Source organism: Vicia villosa, unplaced genomic scaffold, assembly GCF_029867415.1.
Source record: "Vicia villosa cultivar HV-30 ecotype Madison, WI unplaced genomic scaffold, Vvil1.0 ctg.002494F_1_1, whole genome shotgun sequence".
Lineage (NCBI taxonomy): Eukaryota > Viridiplantae > Streptophyta > Magnoliopsida > Fabales > Fabaceae > Vicia > Vicia villosa.
In genome coordinates this window covers 170,217-184,383 of record NW_026705946.1, presented here as the reverse complement: position 1 = coordinate 184,383, position 14,167 = coordinate 170,217, and the positions used below count along the sequence as shown (strand labels likewise).

At 33.1% G+C, this 14,167-nt stretch overlaps 2 protein-coding genes across 2 annotated transcripts; both read right to left on the bottom strand.

The window, feature by feature from the left end:
- Window positions 1-299: 299 nt before the first annotated feature.
- On the bottom strand, window positions 300-1,422 carry LOC131638955 (late embryogenesis abundant protein 3-like). The gene is made up of 3 exons (XM_058909480.1): window positions 924-1,422; window positions 680-834; window positions 300-589 (listed from the first exon to the last, which is right to left on the bottom strand). Exons 1-3 carry the CDS (start codon window positions 1,278-1,280, stop codon window positions 577-579), a joined length of 525 nt encoding a protein of 174 aa, XP_058765463.1. The 5' UTR covers window positions 1,281-1,422; the 3' UTR covers window positions 300-576.
- A 1,279-nt stretch (window positions 1,423-2,701) lies between these two features.
- On the bottom strand, window positions 2,702-4,609 carry LOC131638964 (uncharacterized). The gene is made up of 5 exons (XM_058909489.1): window positions 4,048-4,609; window positions 3,710-3,819; window positions 3,245-3,596; window positions 3,084-3,136; window positions 2,702-2,974 (listed from the first exon to the last, which is right to left on the bottom strand). The coding sequence occupies exons 1-5, from the start codon at window positions 4,607-4,609 to the stop codon at window positions 2,702-2,704; spliced, it is 1,350 nt and encodes a 449-aa protein (XP_058765472.1).
- Window positions 4,610-14,167: the final 9,558 nt, after the last annotated feature.

The following is a 14,167-nucleotide window of genomic DNA, read 5'->3' as shown; positions in this document are numbered from 1 at the left end:
TTTTTAGATACATTGAATAAATAATGTATCTGGATAATATGTTGTCCAGATACATTATTTATTAAATGTATCTAAAAAGAGATGGAGAAATAAGCTTATCTATAAGATTGAAACGCCTTGCCCCAATCGAGAGAAGTGTGCTAAAACTTTCATCTTTTTTATTGGGCTTACACAAGTCATGAATTCAATAGGCCAAATGACACTCTTGACAACTACTTACTTGAATTACTTCGAATCTTTCAAAGGGTAGAATAGCTATTGGATGTCTAAGAATAACTAATGTAATTCAAAATGCAGAATATGAGAAGTTCCTGTATTCATTTAAACTAAGAAAATTGACCCAGTAAAAACACAAGCTAAATATGTACATATAGTAGAATAAATTATTCTTTACCCAAAAAAAAAAAAACCTCTACAAAAGGAAAGGTATTTCTTTACAAGTAAAACATAGTGACAGTAAGGGTACTGTAGTTTTACAAACAGCACTTAGACTCTAAAACTCAGTCTTCATTGATTTGTTTAGCCACCATTATTGATCTGACCTTAACAACTTAGAATCTTCATCTTCACAACATATTACCCACTCTTCCTGCACATATTTGCTATCTTAAGCCATTACATGGCAAAAATTGAACAAATTCAAATATAATATTATGAATAATATAATAGAAACTCTAACCTGTATTGATTGAGCGTGGCGGCTCCTGCCATCGACGCAGCCACACCTACCGGTGTAGTTCTCATGTCATCTTTGTTTCTAAGCTCAGCTCCAATCACTCTCTCCGCGTCCTCTCGTGTTACAGCCTTGTCTGCTCCCAGCTTCTCCCTCGCATCCTCCATTCAAATCATTATACATAACCGTTTCAGTCATACAGCATAATCTAGTAAATTATACTAATGAATAGTTCTGAAATTGAAGTTACCGATACAACATCAGCCAGTGTTGTTTTCTGCAGAGGCATAGTACGAGAGTTCCGAGTTGCAGCTGACTGAGCTATGGCTCCCAACCCACCCGGCTCAGTTTCATTTTTTCCGGTGGCTCTCATTTCCGCAGCTTGTATAGCAGCGGCATCGCTCTGATCCAACGGCTTATCACCAGCTGGAGTTAAAGGAGAAGCTTCCAGCGCCTCTCCAATGGTTATAGCATTCTTGTAAAAAACCAAATCAGGATCTAAGGCTTGATTCTCTGTTGCCTGCATGAGAGCTGCGTCTCTTGGTTTGATTGTTTGTTGCTCGGGAAACTGATTTGCTTGTGATCTTTGTGGCTGTTCTTGACTCATGATTCTACACTTTGGTTTAGATTGATTTATTCACAACCTTAGTCTTAATATGTGTTGCTTATAACTGAGTGAGTCTATATAGAAGAAATTAGTGGATACAAAAAGATGAATATTGGAGATTTTACAAATCTGTGTTGCTTATAACTGACTGAGTTTATGTATAGGAGATTAATTGAATGGAGATTTTACACGTGTCTGGAAAGATGGTCGTTCCATGTTTAGAGGTACAGGTGGCATTGGAAGCAGCAACATGCATGCAGCATGACACGTGTGAAAAGGAATTTTATAAAAAAGACAAAGCATGTTCTCTAGAACTAAATTAAGCAATTACTTTCTTTTCTTTTCTACATCTCCACCGACTGTTGCATGGAGTAAATGAACCTCAAGCATTGTAATTGAATAGGGTCTGATTCGACTTACCTCAACTCAGACAACAATGAGTTCAATTTAAAATTCAGTTTGTGTGTGCAAATTATATATCCTCTATCGCTAACTTTTTTCATCTAGGAGCAGTATCTCGATTCTTAGAACATGTAAGTAGGGGTGTTCAAAAAACTGATTTTCCTGATCCATATACAAGATGTACCATTTTTAAAAAGCACAGTCTATTTGTAAAAAGTTAAATTTAAATTAAATGAAATCCAAAACCAATAAATCGGATACCATTTTTGTGAATTGGTTTATAAACCGGTTTACTTTCTCTTTCATTGAAGCAAAGCCACACTCGTTTCTCATTTTCAATCTATGTAACTAATTAGTTATTTGAGTTTCTCAATCTTTTTTATTTTGAGAATATTTTTGCTTTTCTCGCTAATGTTCACAAAACCGACAACACTGACGGCGTTAGCGAAATCGACGACATTCACAGAAAGAATGGTCTGTGGTGTTGGCAGAACTGACGATCTTCACGGAAACCATGGCATGCAGTTTGCGGAATGGCGGAACCAATGTTATTTACAGAAACGATGGCGTGCGGCGTTTGTAGAACATACAACATTCACATAAATGATGGTTATCGTTGAATGGAACTATCACATTGTTCATTATCACTTGAGATCCTTGCTAGAAATGTGTGTTTTAATTAAAGCCAATGTTGCCAGAATCGAGATCTTACATAAAATCGAGAGGGGACATTTAGATCGTAAAATATAAAATCGTAATTAAGATCGGAAGATCTTACACAATTTTATAAGATCGATAGATGCTAACAAAATCGTTAAATATAAGATTGTAACTAAAATCGTAAGATTTTACCAAAAAATAATACTTAAAATGTTTTATATTATATATTGAATAGTGCATAAGTTTGAATATTAAATATAAATCCATAAAGTCTAAATCAAAAACATAAAATTAAAAGTCTCAAATCTTAAACCTAAAATAACAAAGTCTATAAAATAAAATACTCAAAATTATAAAGGCTAGTACAAATCACAAATACGCCGATAATTTGGATTATCTCCCATGATGTCATCTCCTTCATCTTCACTAATCTCATCATCTCCTCCACCATGATCATTATCATCATTATCATCTTCATCACCTTCGTCTGCATTTTCTTCTTCATTGTCACTTTCTATAATTTCAAGGACATCAAATTCATCTACATGTGCAGTTGATTTAACACCAGTACTTTGCATCAAATCTTCATCTAAATCAGCCACATTTACATGATTACCACCTGCATTTTCTTCCTCAGCAACACACCATCAATCATCATCATCTTGGAAATCATCGATTGTTATATCTCGCTTTTTCCTTTCAGCCTTATTCTTGGTCAATCATGTATTTACCATCACATACACAAGATCGTTCATAGTCTTTTGTTTCAACCTGTTTCTTTTCTTCGTATGAACCTTAAAAGGGGAAATATTAAATTAAAATGCATAACATATAGTAACTATAAAAAATATATATGATAATTTGAAAACATATCATCTCAAAAGCACTCCAGTTTCTCTCACATCCAGAAGAACTGCAGGTCAAACTTAACACACGAATAGCAAAGTTTTGCAACTCTGGGTGTGTATCACCGTAAGATTCCCACCATTGAGTTGGTGTCTTGTTTTCTAGTCCACGTTGATCTATTTCACTCCCAAAGAACCATTTTCTACTCTTAAAATTCTCAAGCTGACCATCAATTTTATTCACCATACCCATGTCTCCTCCCATCATCCTTTCTAAACATGCATACATCACTTGTTTAACTTCATTATCTGCTTTGAAATTAGGTTTGTAATGCAACATTGGATTAAGATAGTAACCCGCAGCATGCAAAGGCCTATGCAACTGTTTGTCCCATATGTTATCTATAATCTTCCATAAAGGTTGGTAGCTTAAGAAAGAAAAGATTAAATTAGTTCATAAATAAATACTTATATATTGTTTATATGAAGTAAATCAATCTAAGATATTTTATAAAATTATACATTTTTTTTCTTAATATTGTAGCTAGTTTGAATTTGCTCTTTTGCTTGATCCATTGCTTCATAGATATAGCCCATGGTTGGCTTCTCATCAGAATCCACCATACGTGAGACTTTAAGTAATGGAAAAGCACCCTTAAGTCAAATAACCAAATTCTTCCAAAAATACATATCTGTGGCTATATTTTTAACCAATTTCCCATCTTTTGTCTTGGCAAATTTACTATCCTTCCATTCCTTAGAAGTGAACATCCTATACAATTCTCCCTTCTTATCATTCAAGCAACCCAAACACAAATATGATGTTGCAAAGCGAGTGACACCAGGTTATATCAATTCACCTCCTGCAGTATAATGATGCAACAAAGTTATAAGACCCGTCCTAGCATAAATGTAAGTTGTGATCTTTTTACCCGAAGCAATAATCTCCTTATGCATAGGTATCTTGCTCTCAAAATCCTCTAACATTATATCAATAAAATGAGCTACATAAGGTGTCCAATAAAGCATATTCCTCTTTTCCATCAACATTTGTCCAGCCAACTTGTAGTTTGCAGCATTGTCTGTTATAATTTGAACAACATTTTCTACCCCCTCTTCCTTAACGATGTCATCCAGCATTTTGAAAACTTTATCAGATGTCTTTGAAATGCCAGATGCATCATTTGATTTTAAAAAGAAAGTTCCCATAGAACTATTGACTAAAAAGTTTATGATAGTTATCCTCTTTTGATCAGTCCATCCATCATTTATTATTGTACATCCAAATTTTTTCCAAGCAACTTTATGCTCCACCAATATGCTATTTATTGACTCAAATTTTGTCTTTAAATGTTTACCTCGAATGTCACGATAAGATGGTGGCTTATATCCTTTACCATATCGGGCAATCATTTCACACATCTTTATAAATTCTTCATCTTTTACAACGTTAAAGGAGATAGAATTGTTGTAAAAATAAGTTGAAACTTGTAGGTCAGTATCCTCTTTTTCTTTTTTCTTAAAAGCATCATTGATAGTTGACTGAGAAGTTATCCTCCTCTTGAAAATATTTGCAAGACTTGAAGATTCAGATTTTTTCTTTTACCATCTTCTACATCAACCTCTACTACATCTTCACTTAGAGTTCTCTTCTTGATGAGTTGAGTTTGCAATTTATGAACAATGGTCCACATTTCATTGCGAACTTCATCAGGAACAGATATGCAGGGTTCAACATTACTATTTGTCCCTACTAAATGATGCTTAAATCGAAAAAACACCGCCGTTATACTCATTATGACAATAGTTGCACTTGATCTTTCTTGATCCATCGTTTACGGGAGTGCTATATTGCCATCCCACATCTTGTCTTTGACCAGCAACATTTTTTGCAACTTTCTTGTTTCTCACAAGAACCGGCATATTACTACTACTACCACAAGCCATCTGTCCAATTAACAAAAAAAAGTTAAATCAAATAATTTGTATATAAAAAACTTAATAATACAAATATTTTTTTTTAAATTAAAACACGTAGTAATAAAAAACAAATAAAGAAGTAAAATTAAAAATATTATATTTGAGTGAAAAATAATATCTTATAAATATATATAAATAAATAAGTAAAATTAAAAACATAATTTTTATAAAAAAAACAAATAAATCTAATTAAAAAAGATAAATAACTTTTCTTTAAACATATAATCATGTGTTTGTAATATAATTTTAGCTTATTGTATTGAAAAAAGTATTCTTTTATATATATATATATATATATATATATATATATATATATATATATATATATATATATATATATATATATATATATATAAACATTATATTTAAGAAATAAAAACAATAAAAAAAATATAACATATTTTTATTGTCACCGTTACTCATGTGAAGAAGAAAAAGTTAAGAATTTGTAATATTTTTGCTACTTTAATTTTTCCATAGCAATGATAGGACACATTCGAAAACATTTTATATTATAAAGTCTTTTAATATTATTTTAAAGGTTTATCATATTATAAACATCTAAACTTTGGAAGTTGGAATTTGGAACAGCTAACAATAAAGTCTGACGGTGACGGTGACTGTGACGTTATATATTTCCAAGGACCATCATTTATTTTGAAAGCTAATACATTAAATAGAATAGAGTCACGTGAAATTTCAAGAGCCAAAATCAAAAGATAGGCAATATTAAAATAAGACACATTTTGTAGAAGATGAAACGCATAAGGAAAAAAAAAAAAAATGTGGATTTTGTAAAATATTTTAAGGATAGATATTTGGGTTAAATAAGTTTTTGGTCCCTCTAAATATCTCTAACTTCGTTTTTAGCTCCTCAAAAAATTTTCTTCAAAGACTCATCCTCATAAATTTTTTCGTCCACACTTTTGGTCCCTCATGTCTAACGTCATTAACAGAAGCTGACGTGGCATGCCACATGGCCGAGGTCAACATTACACTTGAACCCATAAAATTCCGTAGCTAATCGGTAGCTAAAAATGTAGCTAATCAGTAGCTAAAATTGTACTACTCCGACCTTATTTATATGCAAAGATTCCTTTTTTAGGTTCATTGAGTAATGAATGTATCTGGTCTACATAATAGACCAGATACATTCATTACTCAATGAACCTAAAAATGGAATATTTGCTTATAAATAAGGCCGGAGGGAGTAGCTAATCTGTAGCAAATTTATTTCAACAATTTTGTTTTTAAAAGAATGGAGTATGTTTATATTGATAACCTTAATATCTTTGTTGACAAAATGACAAATAAATTCCATTTGCATCTCTCTCAAATGCTTAAGTCGACTACTCTAAGTCTCTAACCTTAAAACAAGTCATCATTATAATGAAGGATAGAAAAACACTTAGAAAGGGGGGATTTGAATAAGTATAGCTTTAAAACATGTAAGATAAAAACAATTTGCACAATGATTTTTATCCTGGTTCGTTGTTAACTAAACTACTCCAGTCCACCCCCTTGGAGTGATTTACCTCACCTGAGGATTTAATCCACTAATCACACTTGATTACAATGGTTTTCCACTTAGCCAACTGCTAAGTCTTCTAGAGTATCCTGATCACAACCTGATCACTCTAGGAACAAACTACTTAGACAACCTCTAAGACTTTTCTAGAGTATTATGATCTACCTGATCACTCTAGTTCTTACAACTTAATGTAAACAAATTCTAAGAGTATTACAATGCTTCTGAAAAGCTATAATCACAACTGTGATATTTCTCTTAAAGTTTAAGCTTAAGTCTCACTAAAATATTACAACAACAATGTAGTGAGCTTGATGATGAAGTTTGAGAGCTTTTGAATTTGACAGCGTTTCAGTTTAATGCGCAAGTGTTGTTTGAATTCGTCAGTTGTGCGTTAACCTTTGCTTCTCATCAGAACTTCATATTTATAGGCATTTGAGAAGATGACCGTTGGGAGCATTTAATGCTTTGCGTATTCCGTACAGCATTGCATTTAATGTTTCACTCTTTTGTCAACTACCTCGAGCCTTGTTTCCGCTGTGTCTACTGACGTTGCCTTTAATAGCTTCTAACGTTCCTTTTGTCAGTTAGCGTAGCCTGTGTTGTACCCCAATTTTTGACCTCTGAGATCCCATCATTTTCTAAGTGTTATGATCATTATTGTTATACCCCAAAATTTGCCCGCGTCTTTTTTTCAAAGAGAAGTCAAAAGACTTCTGTCTAAAAATTTGGAGTTTTATACAATCTTGGATTTTTTATTTCATAAATATGCTGATTTTATGTATACTCAATTTTTAGAAATTTTTATACAGTATTTTGGTTCGCTGTTAAATTTATTCTTACATAAACGCCAAATACTGTTTATCACTTCATACACTGTTTATTTCAGATTTATTTTCAGATAAATAATGCTGACGCAGTTGGTACAGAATTAAAATTTGCAGGCGCGGAGTCCGGGTTTCAGATTATACTGCTAGTTACCAGTCAAACCCGCTATCAGCGCAATTCTCCGTGTTTGTACCATCAGTCAAATCAATTTTTCTCACTTCAAATTTCCAAGATTTTGTTCTAGAAGTCTTCTGATAATCACGTGATCAACAGAGACTCAACACTGCAAAAAAATCAGGTACGCCTAACTGTCTCCTACACAAACAGTCCCTAACTAGGGTTTTTGTTTTATTTTCAGGAGAACGAGTTTTTGAGACATCAAATGGATTTCATGGATCTCCATATATCTCAAAGTACCACCAGGAAAATTTTCAAACTTCGATTCGCTCGGACGCACAGTCAACAGCTCAAATAGTCAACAGACGACCAGTTTGACCAAAAAGTCAACAGACAGTCAAAAATGCAATTTTTTGTCAACATCCATATTTTGTCAAAAGATTCATCATGTGATCAATGGTTGATCATAATTCATCAAGAAAAGTTCAGAAATCGACAAAACTCAAAATTGCAAAATTAGAGTTTTTTACCTAAAAGTCAACTGAGCTTTGACCGACCATAACTCTCTCATAATTTATCAGAAAAATTCCAACCAAAGCTCATTCTCAAGGAAATTCAGTTCTCTACAAATTTGATGTTGGGAACAAGGTCAAGAAATGCTTCCGCCTAAGAGATATAAGCCAAAACATTACAGGTCATTTTCAAAGTCAACAAAAAGCAGTTTTTTGTCAAAGCCCATATCATCAAAATAACTTCTCCAAATGCAAAAACGCTTCCAAAGTGGCTTGTAGAGGACATCTTGGGCTTTCCAAAAAGTAAAAGAACACTTTCATAGGATCAAAATTGAGGGAGATATGCCTTGATGAATTTGACCTTTTTTGGAAAAATGCATGAAACAAGTAATGACCAAAATTTGATTTTTTTTCAAAAAGGCCAATTCTTTTGTGATTCAATCTTGATTCTCATATGTTTAAATATATTCACAACATATCCATGATTCATGACATTTTTATTTCATTTTAATTAAATTTTATTCATTTAAAGTTTAATTAAAGTGAGATAAGTCAAAGATATTATCAAAGATGCTTATGGTTGCCAATCAAGACCAATTCAAGATGCTTAAAGATATTATTGCAAGATTGGAGAGAATAATACTTGAGTGATTAAACTATGGTTAAGTTTTTTAACCTAGCATAAAAGAATATTCCATTCTTTTTCCACAAAATCAATCATGACAATTTCCACTTGCAAGGCTTTATGATCATATCTCTTTGCCTATAAATAGAGCTTCATTTTCTTCATTCAAGAAGAGGAAAAAAGGGGGAGGAACACAAAGAACAACAACAATCACCACAAAGTCATAGCTTAAGTTTATATTTTTGCAAAAGTTTCAAGAAACTTGTAAAAATCAAGGCTCATTCAAATAGCCACTTTCAATCAATTTCAATCACTCTATTCCACTCTTGGGACATCATAGAGTAAGTACAATGTAATTTTTAATATGTAGTAGTGTTAGGAGTTCATGAATTAAAAACTCCATATTTATGCATATTTTCAATTTCTCAAAAAAAATGTTTTAATTTTAGTTTTAAGTTGATAAAATGTTTATTTAATTTTTAACATAAAAATATTTTATTTCTTTTCATAATTAATTTATTTTGCTTAATTAATTAGTTATTATGTAAATATTGCTTTTTTTAATTATTTTCAACCAATCAAAAAACTCCAAAAATATTTTCCTTTTAGATTTAGGTTTATATTTTTTATAATCTAATTTTTGACATATAAAATAATATTTTTCTTGTTAAGTTTAATTATTTGCATAATTATTTGTTTAATTAGCTTGTTAATTATCTTAAAATCAATTCCAAAAAAATCACAAAAAGAATGAATTAAGTTTAATTTGTTTTATATTTATTTTTGTATATTATTTGATATTATTTCTTATCTTTTTCTTTGTTCCGAATTGGAATAAAAGATCAAATATGGCAGAGATTGTATGCAGTTGATTTAAGACTTTTGGAAATTTATCGTGTAGTCGCTATGATTCTATCAAGCTTCTGATAAATTTTCATTAACTTTAAATCCGAGATCATCATTCACTCACCATCGATCTTCACTAACATCGTGGATATACTTGACTAGCTTCAAGATGATTCTCGTGTTAACATACTAACAATTAACTTTAAATTCCGCATTTTATTATATTGTTCTTTATATTTCTTGCTTTATACTTTATTTATCATTCATCATATTTATGTTTATGTTATTTTCTCTTTGTTCATTTGGACATATTATTTATATTTCTGCTATTTTTTCTTTGTCCATTTGTTATATTTCTGCTATTTTTTCTTTGTCCATTTGGACATATTATTTATATTTCTGCTATTTTTTCTTTGTCCATTTGGACATATTATTTATATTTCTATTATTTTTTCTTTGTCCATTTGGACATATTATTTATATTTCTGCTATTTTTTCTTTGTCCATTTGGACATATTATTTATATTTCTGCTTTTTTTTCTTTGTCCATTTGGACATATTATTTATATTTCTGCTATTTTTTCTTTGTCCATTTGGACATATTATTTATATTTTTGCTATTTTTTCTTTGTCCATTTGGACATATTATTTATATTTCCGCTATTTTTCTTTGTCCATTTGGACATATTATTTATGTTTCCGCTATTTTCTCTTTGTCCATTTGGACATATTATTTATGTTTCCGCTATTTTTCTTTGTCCATTTGGACATATTATTTATGTTTCCGCTATTTTCTCTTTGTCCATTTGGACATATTATTTATGCTTCCGCTATTTTTTCTTTGTCCATTTGGACGCATTGTTTATGTTTCCGTCATCTTCCTTTTGTCCACTTGGACCATATTTTTACCTTTGAGCTAAAACATTAATAATCAAGATAAAACTTTAAAAAAAAAGCACTTTGCACACTTGCACCTCTATGGTTTTCCCTCTTATTACTTTTTTTAATCATACCATCATTTAAGAAAAGTATTAAATGCATAGGAAAGATCTTATAAATTGAGAGTAGATAACTCCTAATTGCTTGCTCAAACACTTTCATTTCCAAACAACGTATTTTCAAAACTTCTCATCTATTTTCAAAACTTTCATCTAGTATTTGAAGGGCATTATTCCCGGTGAAACTCTTCAGAGACCTATGTGACCTATTGTCCATCTTCACTTCTTCTATTTTCAAATCAATAAAGCATTTAAAAAGTGAGCTAAGCAATTAAGAGCCCATGGATAACCATGGATACAAAGGGTGCTTAAAACCTTCCCTTTGTATAACCAACCCCCCGAACCCAAAATCTGTCAAAAGGTCTTTCCTGTTCTTTTATGCCTTTCCTTTTTTGGATAAAATAAAAGTCGGTGGCGACTCTTGTAAAAATATAAAAAAAAAATCAAAAACAAAAAAAAGAGCAAGGAGTCAGTTCGTTGCCAAAAAACCGAGTTTACAGAACTGGCGACTCTGCTGGGGAGTTGAAAAATCTTTTTTAAAAGAGGGGTTACCTTAGAGTTTTAGATCACTTTAATATTTGCTTATACATGTTTATTTTGTTATTTTTTGCTATTCTGGATATATGTGTGGTTCTGTCACTTGAGATACATTATGGACAAATCCTAACCCGGATTAAGTACACATAAGAATTAGGTGGAGGGTATAGTCGTGTATGGCATACAAGGAGTTCAGTCCTTAACAAGCTGTCATGAGAATCCTTCCGCTCAGTGGAGGGTCCTTGCTAGTAGTATATGTTTAGCAAGTTCAGTTGCGAAAACATTATTGCTTTCATTGAACTGTAGAAGCTGAGTTGGCTGTAGAACCCATTATCCCATCTTGGCCTTTTTAAATTGTGATGCAGAAACTATTCAGGTGTAGACTTGGATTAGTTGTCATGCGGAGAATCACACGCAGACGAGTTTTTCTTGAGAATATTATTGGCTCACAAGTTCAGTGGTGCAAGCCGGTAATATCCGAAAGAAGAATGTGGACTCTGACGTATCAGTAGAACATGTTGTGCAGGTGATTAACCCTTAGTACTATCCCATGTTTGGTTCTTTAACCTCATGCTCGTGACGTTGAACTTTGGAACCTACCTTATGTGCACCATGTTTGTGTTACCATTTCTGTATATGTGGCATTCATGCATTCATACATTCATAAAAATCCTTTCCTTTGATTTCCAATGAACTCAGAGGTCTTTTTTTGTAAACATCATAAGTTTCATCAAACTCAATGGATCTTGGGTGTTGATGGGGTGAAAACTCTAATCCACCAAAATGGATGATTGATTTTGATGATAACTTGATCAATGCTTTAATCCAATGCTTGAATGTTTGCAAATTAATATCTTAAGTTCTTTGAAACTCAAATAATATAAACAACAATTGCATCATTTGCATACATACATCCAGGTTACCCATGAAACTTATCCTTGGATGTCTCCATCCTCAGAGTTGTCTGTCTATCGTCAAGCTGATTCCCTCACACAAGTACGGAACTAGAGCCAACGTCAGATTAAGAATGGAGTATCAAGAGCAACATAACGTAGAGGTCAGAATGGAAATAGAGGATTTGAAGTCAAGTATGACCAAGCTCACTAAAATGCTGCAAGTTTTGATGCTAGAGGGGAACCGCCTCAAAAGACTGTCATTGTTGAAGTCCCAAGTGCTGATGTTGACCCTCAACCCACTCAACAACCACCTTCAACATGGCCTGAGTTTGGTTTGCCACCTGATTTTACTCCTCCCTATGAGAAGACTCCTGGTATTGGTCAATCATCATGACCTGTGATGGGTCAAACTTCAAACCCAGTTATTCGTGCTCCTATCATGACTGAATCTCAGCCCATTGTGCATACTGTTGCTCAACATGCTTATGAGAATCCTCTATTTGAATACCAAGCTGCCAATTCCCAGAATGGAAGCCAAGGGGATGCTGGAGATATTGAAGATGTCAAAGAACAGTATCAGACTTTGGAAAAGCGATTGAGAGCCATGGAAGGCAATAATTACTTTGGGGTTGCTGCTAAGAATATGTGTTTGGTTTCTGATGTCGTCATGCCTGCAAAATTCAAGACTCCTGAATTTGAGAAATACAAAGGAAACACCTGTCCAAAAAGCCATTTGATCATGTACTATCGCAAAATGGCTGCTTACACTCAAAATGACAAACTGCTCATCCATTGTTTTCAAGATAGTTTGAGCGGAGTTTCGCTAAAATGGTATATGGGACTCGAGAGGAGTCGTATTCATTGTTTTCAAGACCTAATTGATGCTTTCATGAAGCAATATAAGTATAATTTGGACATGGCACCTGATCGCTGCCAACTACAAAGCATGTTCCAGAAAGAGTCTTTCAAGGAATACGCTCAACGCTGGAGAGAGCTTGCTTCTCAAGTAGAGCCACCACCTTTAGTTGAAAAGGAACTAACAGGCATGTTTATGGATACTCTCTCACCTTTCTTCTGGGAGAAGATGATCGGTAGTGTATCTTCCAACTTCACAGACTTGGTAACCATTGGTCAGAGACTTGAACAAGGAATCAAGAATGGGAAAGTTACTCATGTTGTTGAATCCTCTAGTGGGGCGAGGAAGCCTTATGGAAACTTCCAGAAGAAAAATGAGACTAATGCTGTGTCAGAAGACAGAAGATCTCGTCATAGACCTCATAATGGTGATCAACCTTATGTGGCTGCTGTTGCTCCTGTGCGAGTTCAAGCTCCTCGACCTGAGGTTGCTAACCAAAATCAGATTCGTAATAGGGTTGACTTTGATCCCATCCCTATGACTTATACTGAATTGTATCCTGCATTGGTTCATAAAGGATTGATCACAACAAGATCTATGCCTCCTCCTCGGAATCCTCTTCCAGATGGTTTTAGGTCTGATCTTCATTGTCCATTCCATCAAGGGGCAGCGGGCCATGATTTAGAAAGATGTTTCCCTTTGAAGGCCAGAGTTCAAGAGTTGGTTAGATCAAAGATGCTATCTTTTAAGAATGTTGGTCCCAATGTTGTCACTAATCCTTTGCCGAATCAGAATGGCTGAAAACGGGTCAGAGACAATTATCTCCCTAAATCCAGTGTATTAAGACAGGATAACTCATCCTCGTCATTGATTAGTCACTAGGCCATGTTTCCCTACTATTTGCATTTTCTTAGTTGTATTGTTTTCTTTTAAACTTTGTTTATTCCTAAATGTTAGTTTTAATGAAATGAGCATCGTGTGTTTGAATTCATTTTCATCTACTATGTCTATGTTTATGCTTCTTTTACAAAACTTTTTTTCTATTTTGCTTTCTCTATCAAACTTGTGTTTTATGCAAAGATTGGAGGGAGGATGATGACAACGAAATACCCAGGTTGTTGAAATGTATGCTTTCAAATAAAACTTTGCTGACGATGTACAGGCATTGTTTCAATTCCCAAACACTGGAGAAATAAGAAAGTTAATCCCTCGTCAACCCCTTTGAGCCTAGAAGTTGGTGTTTCTTTCTATACGAAA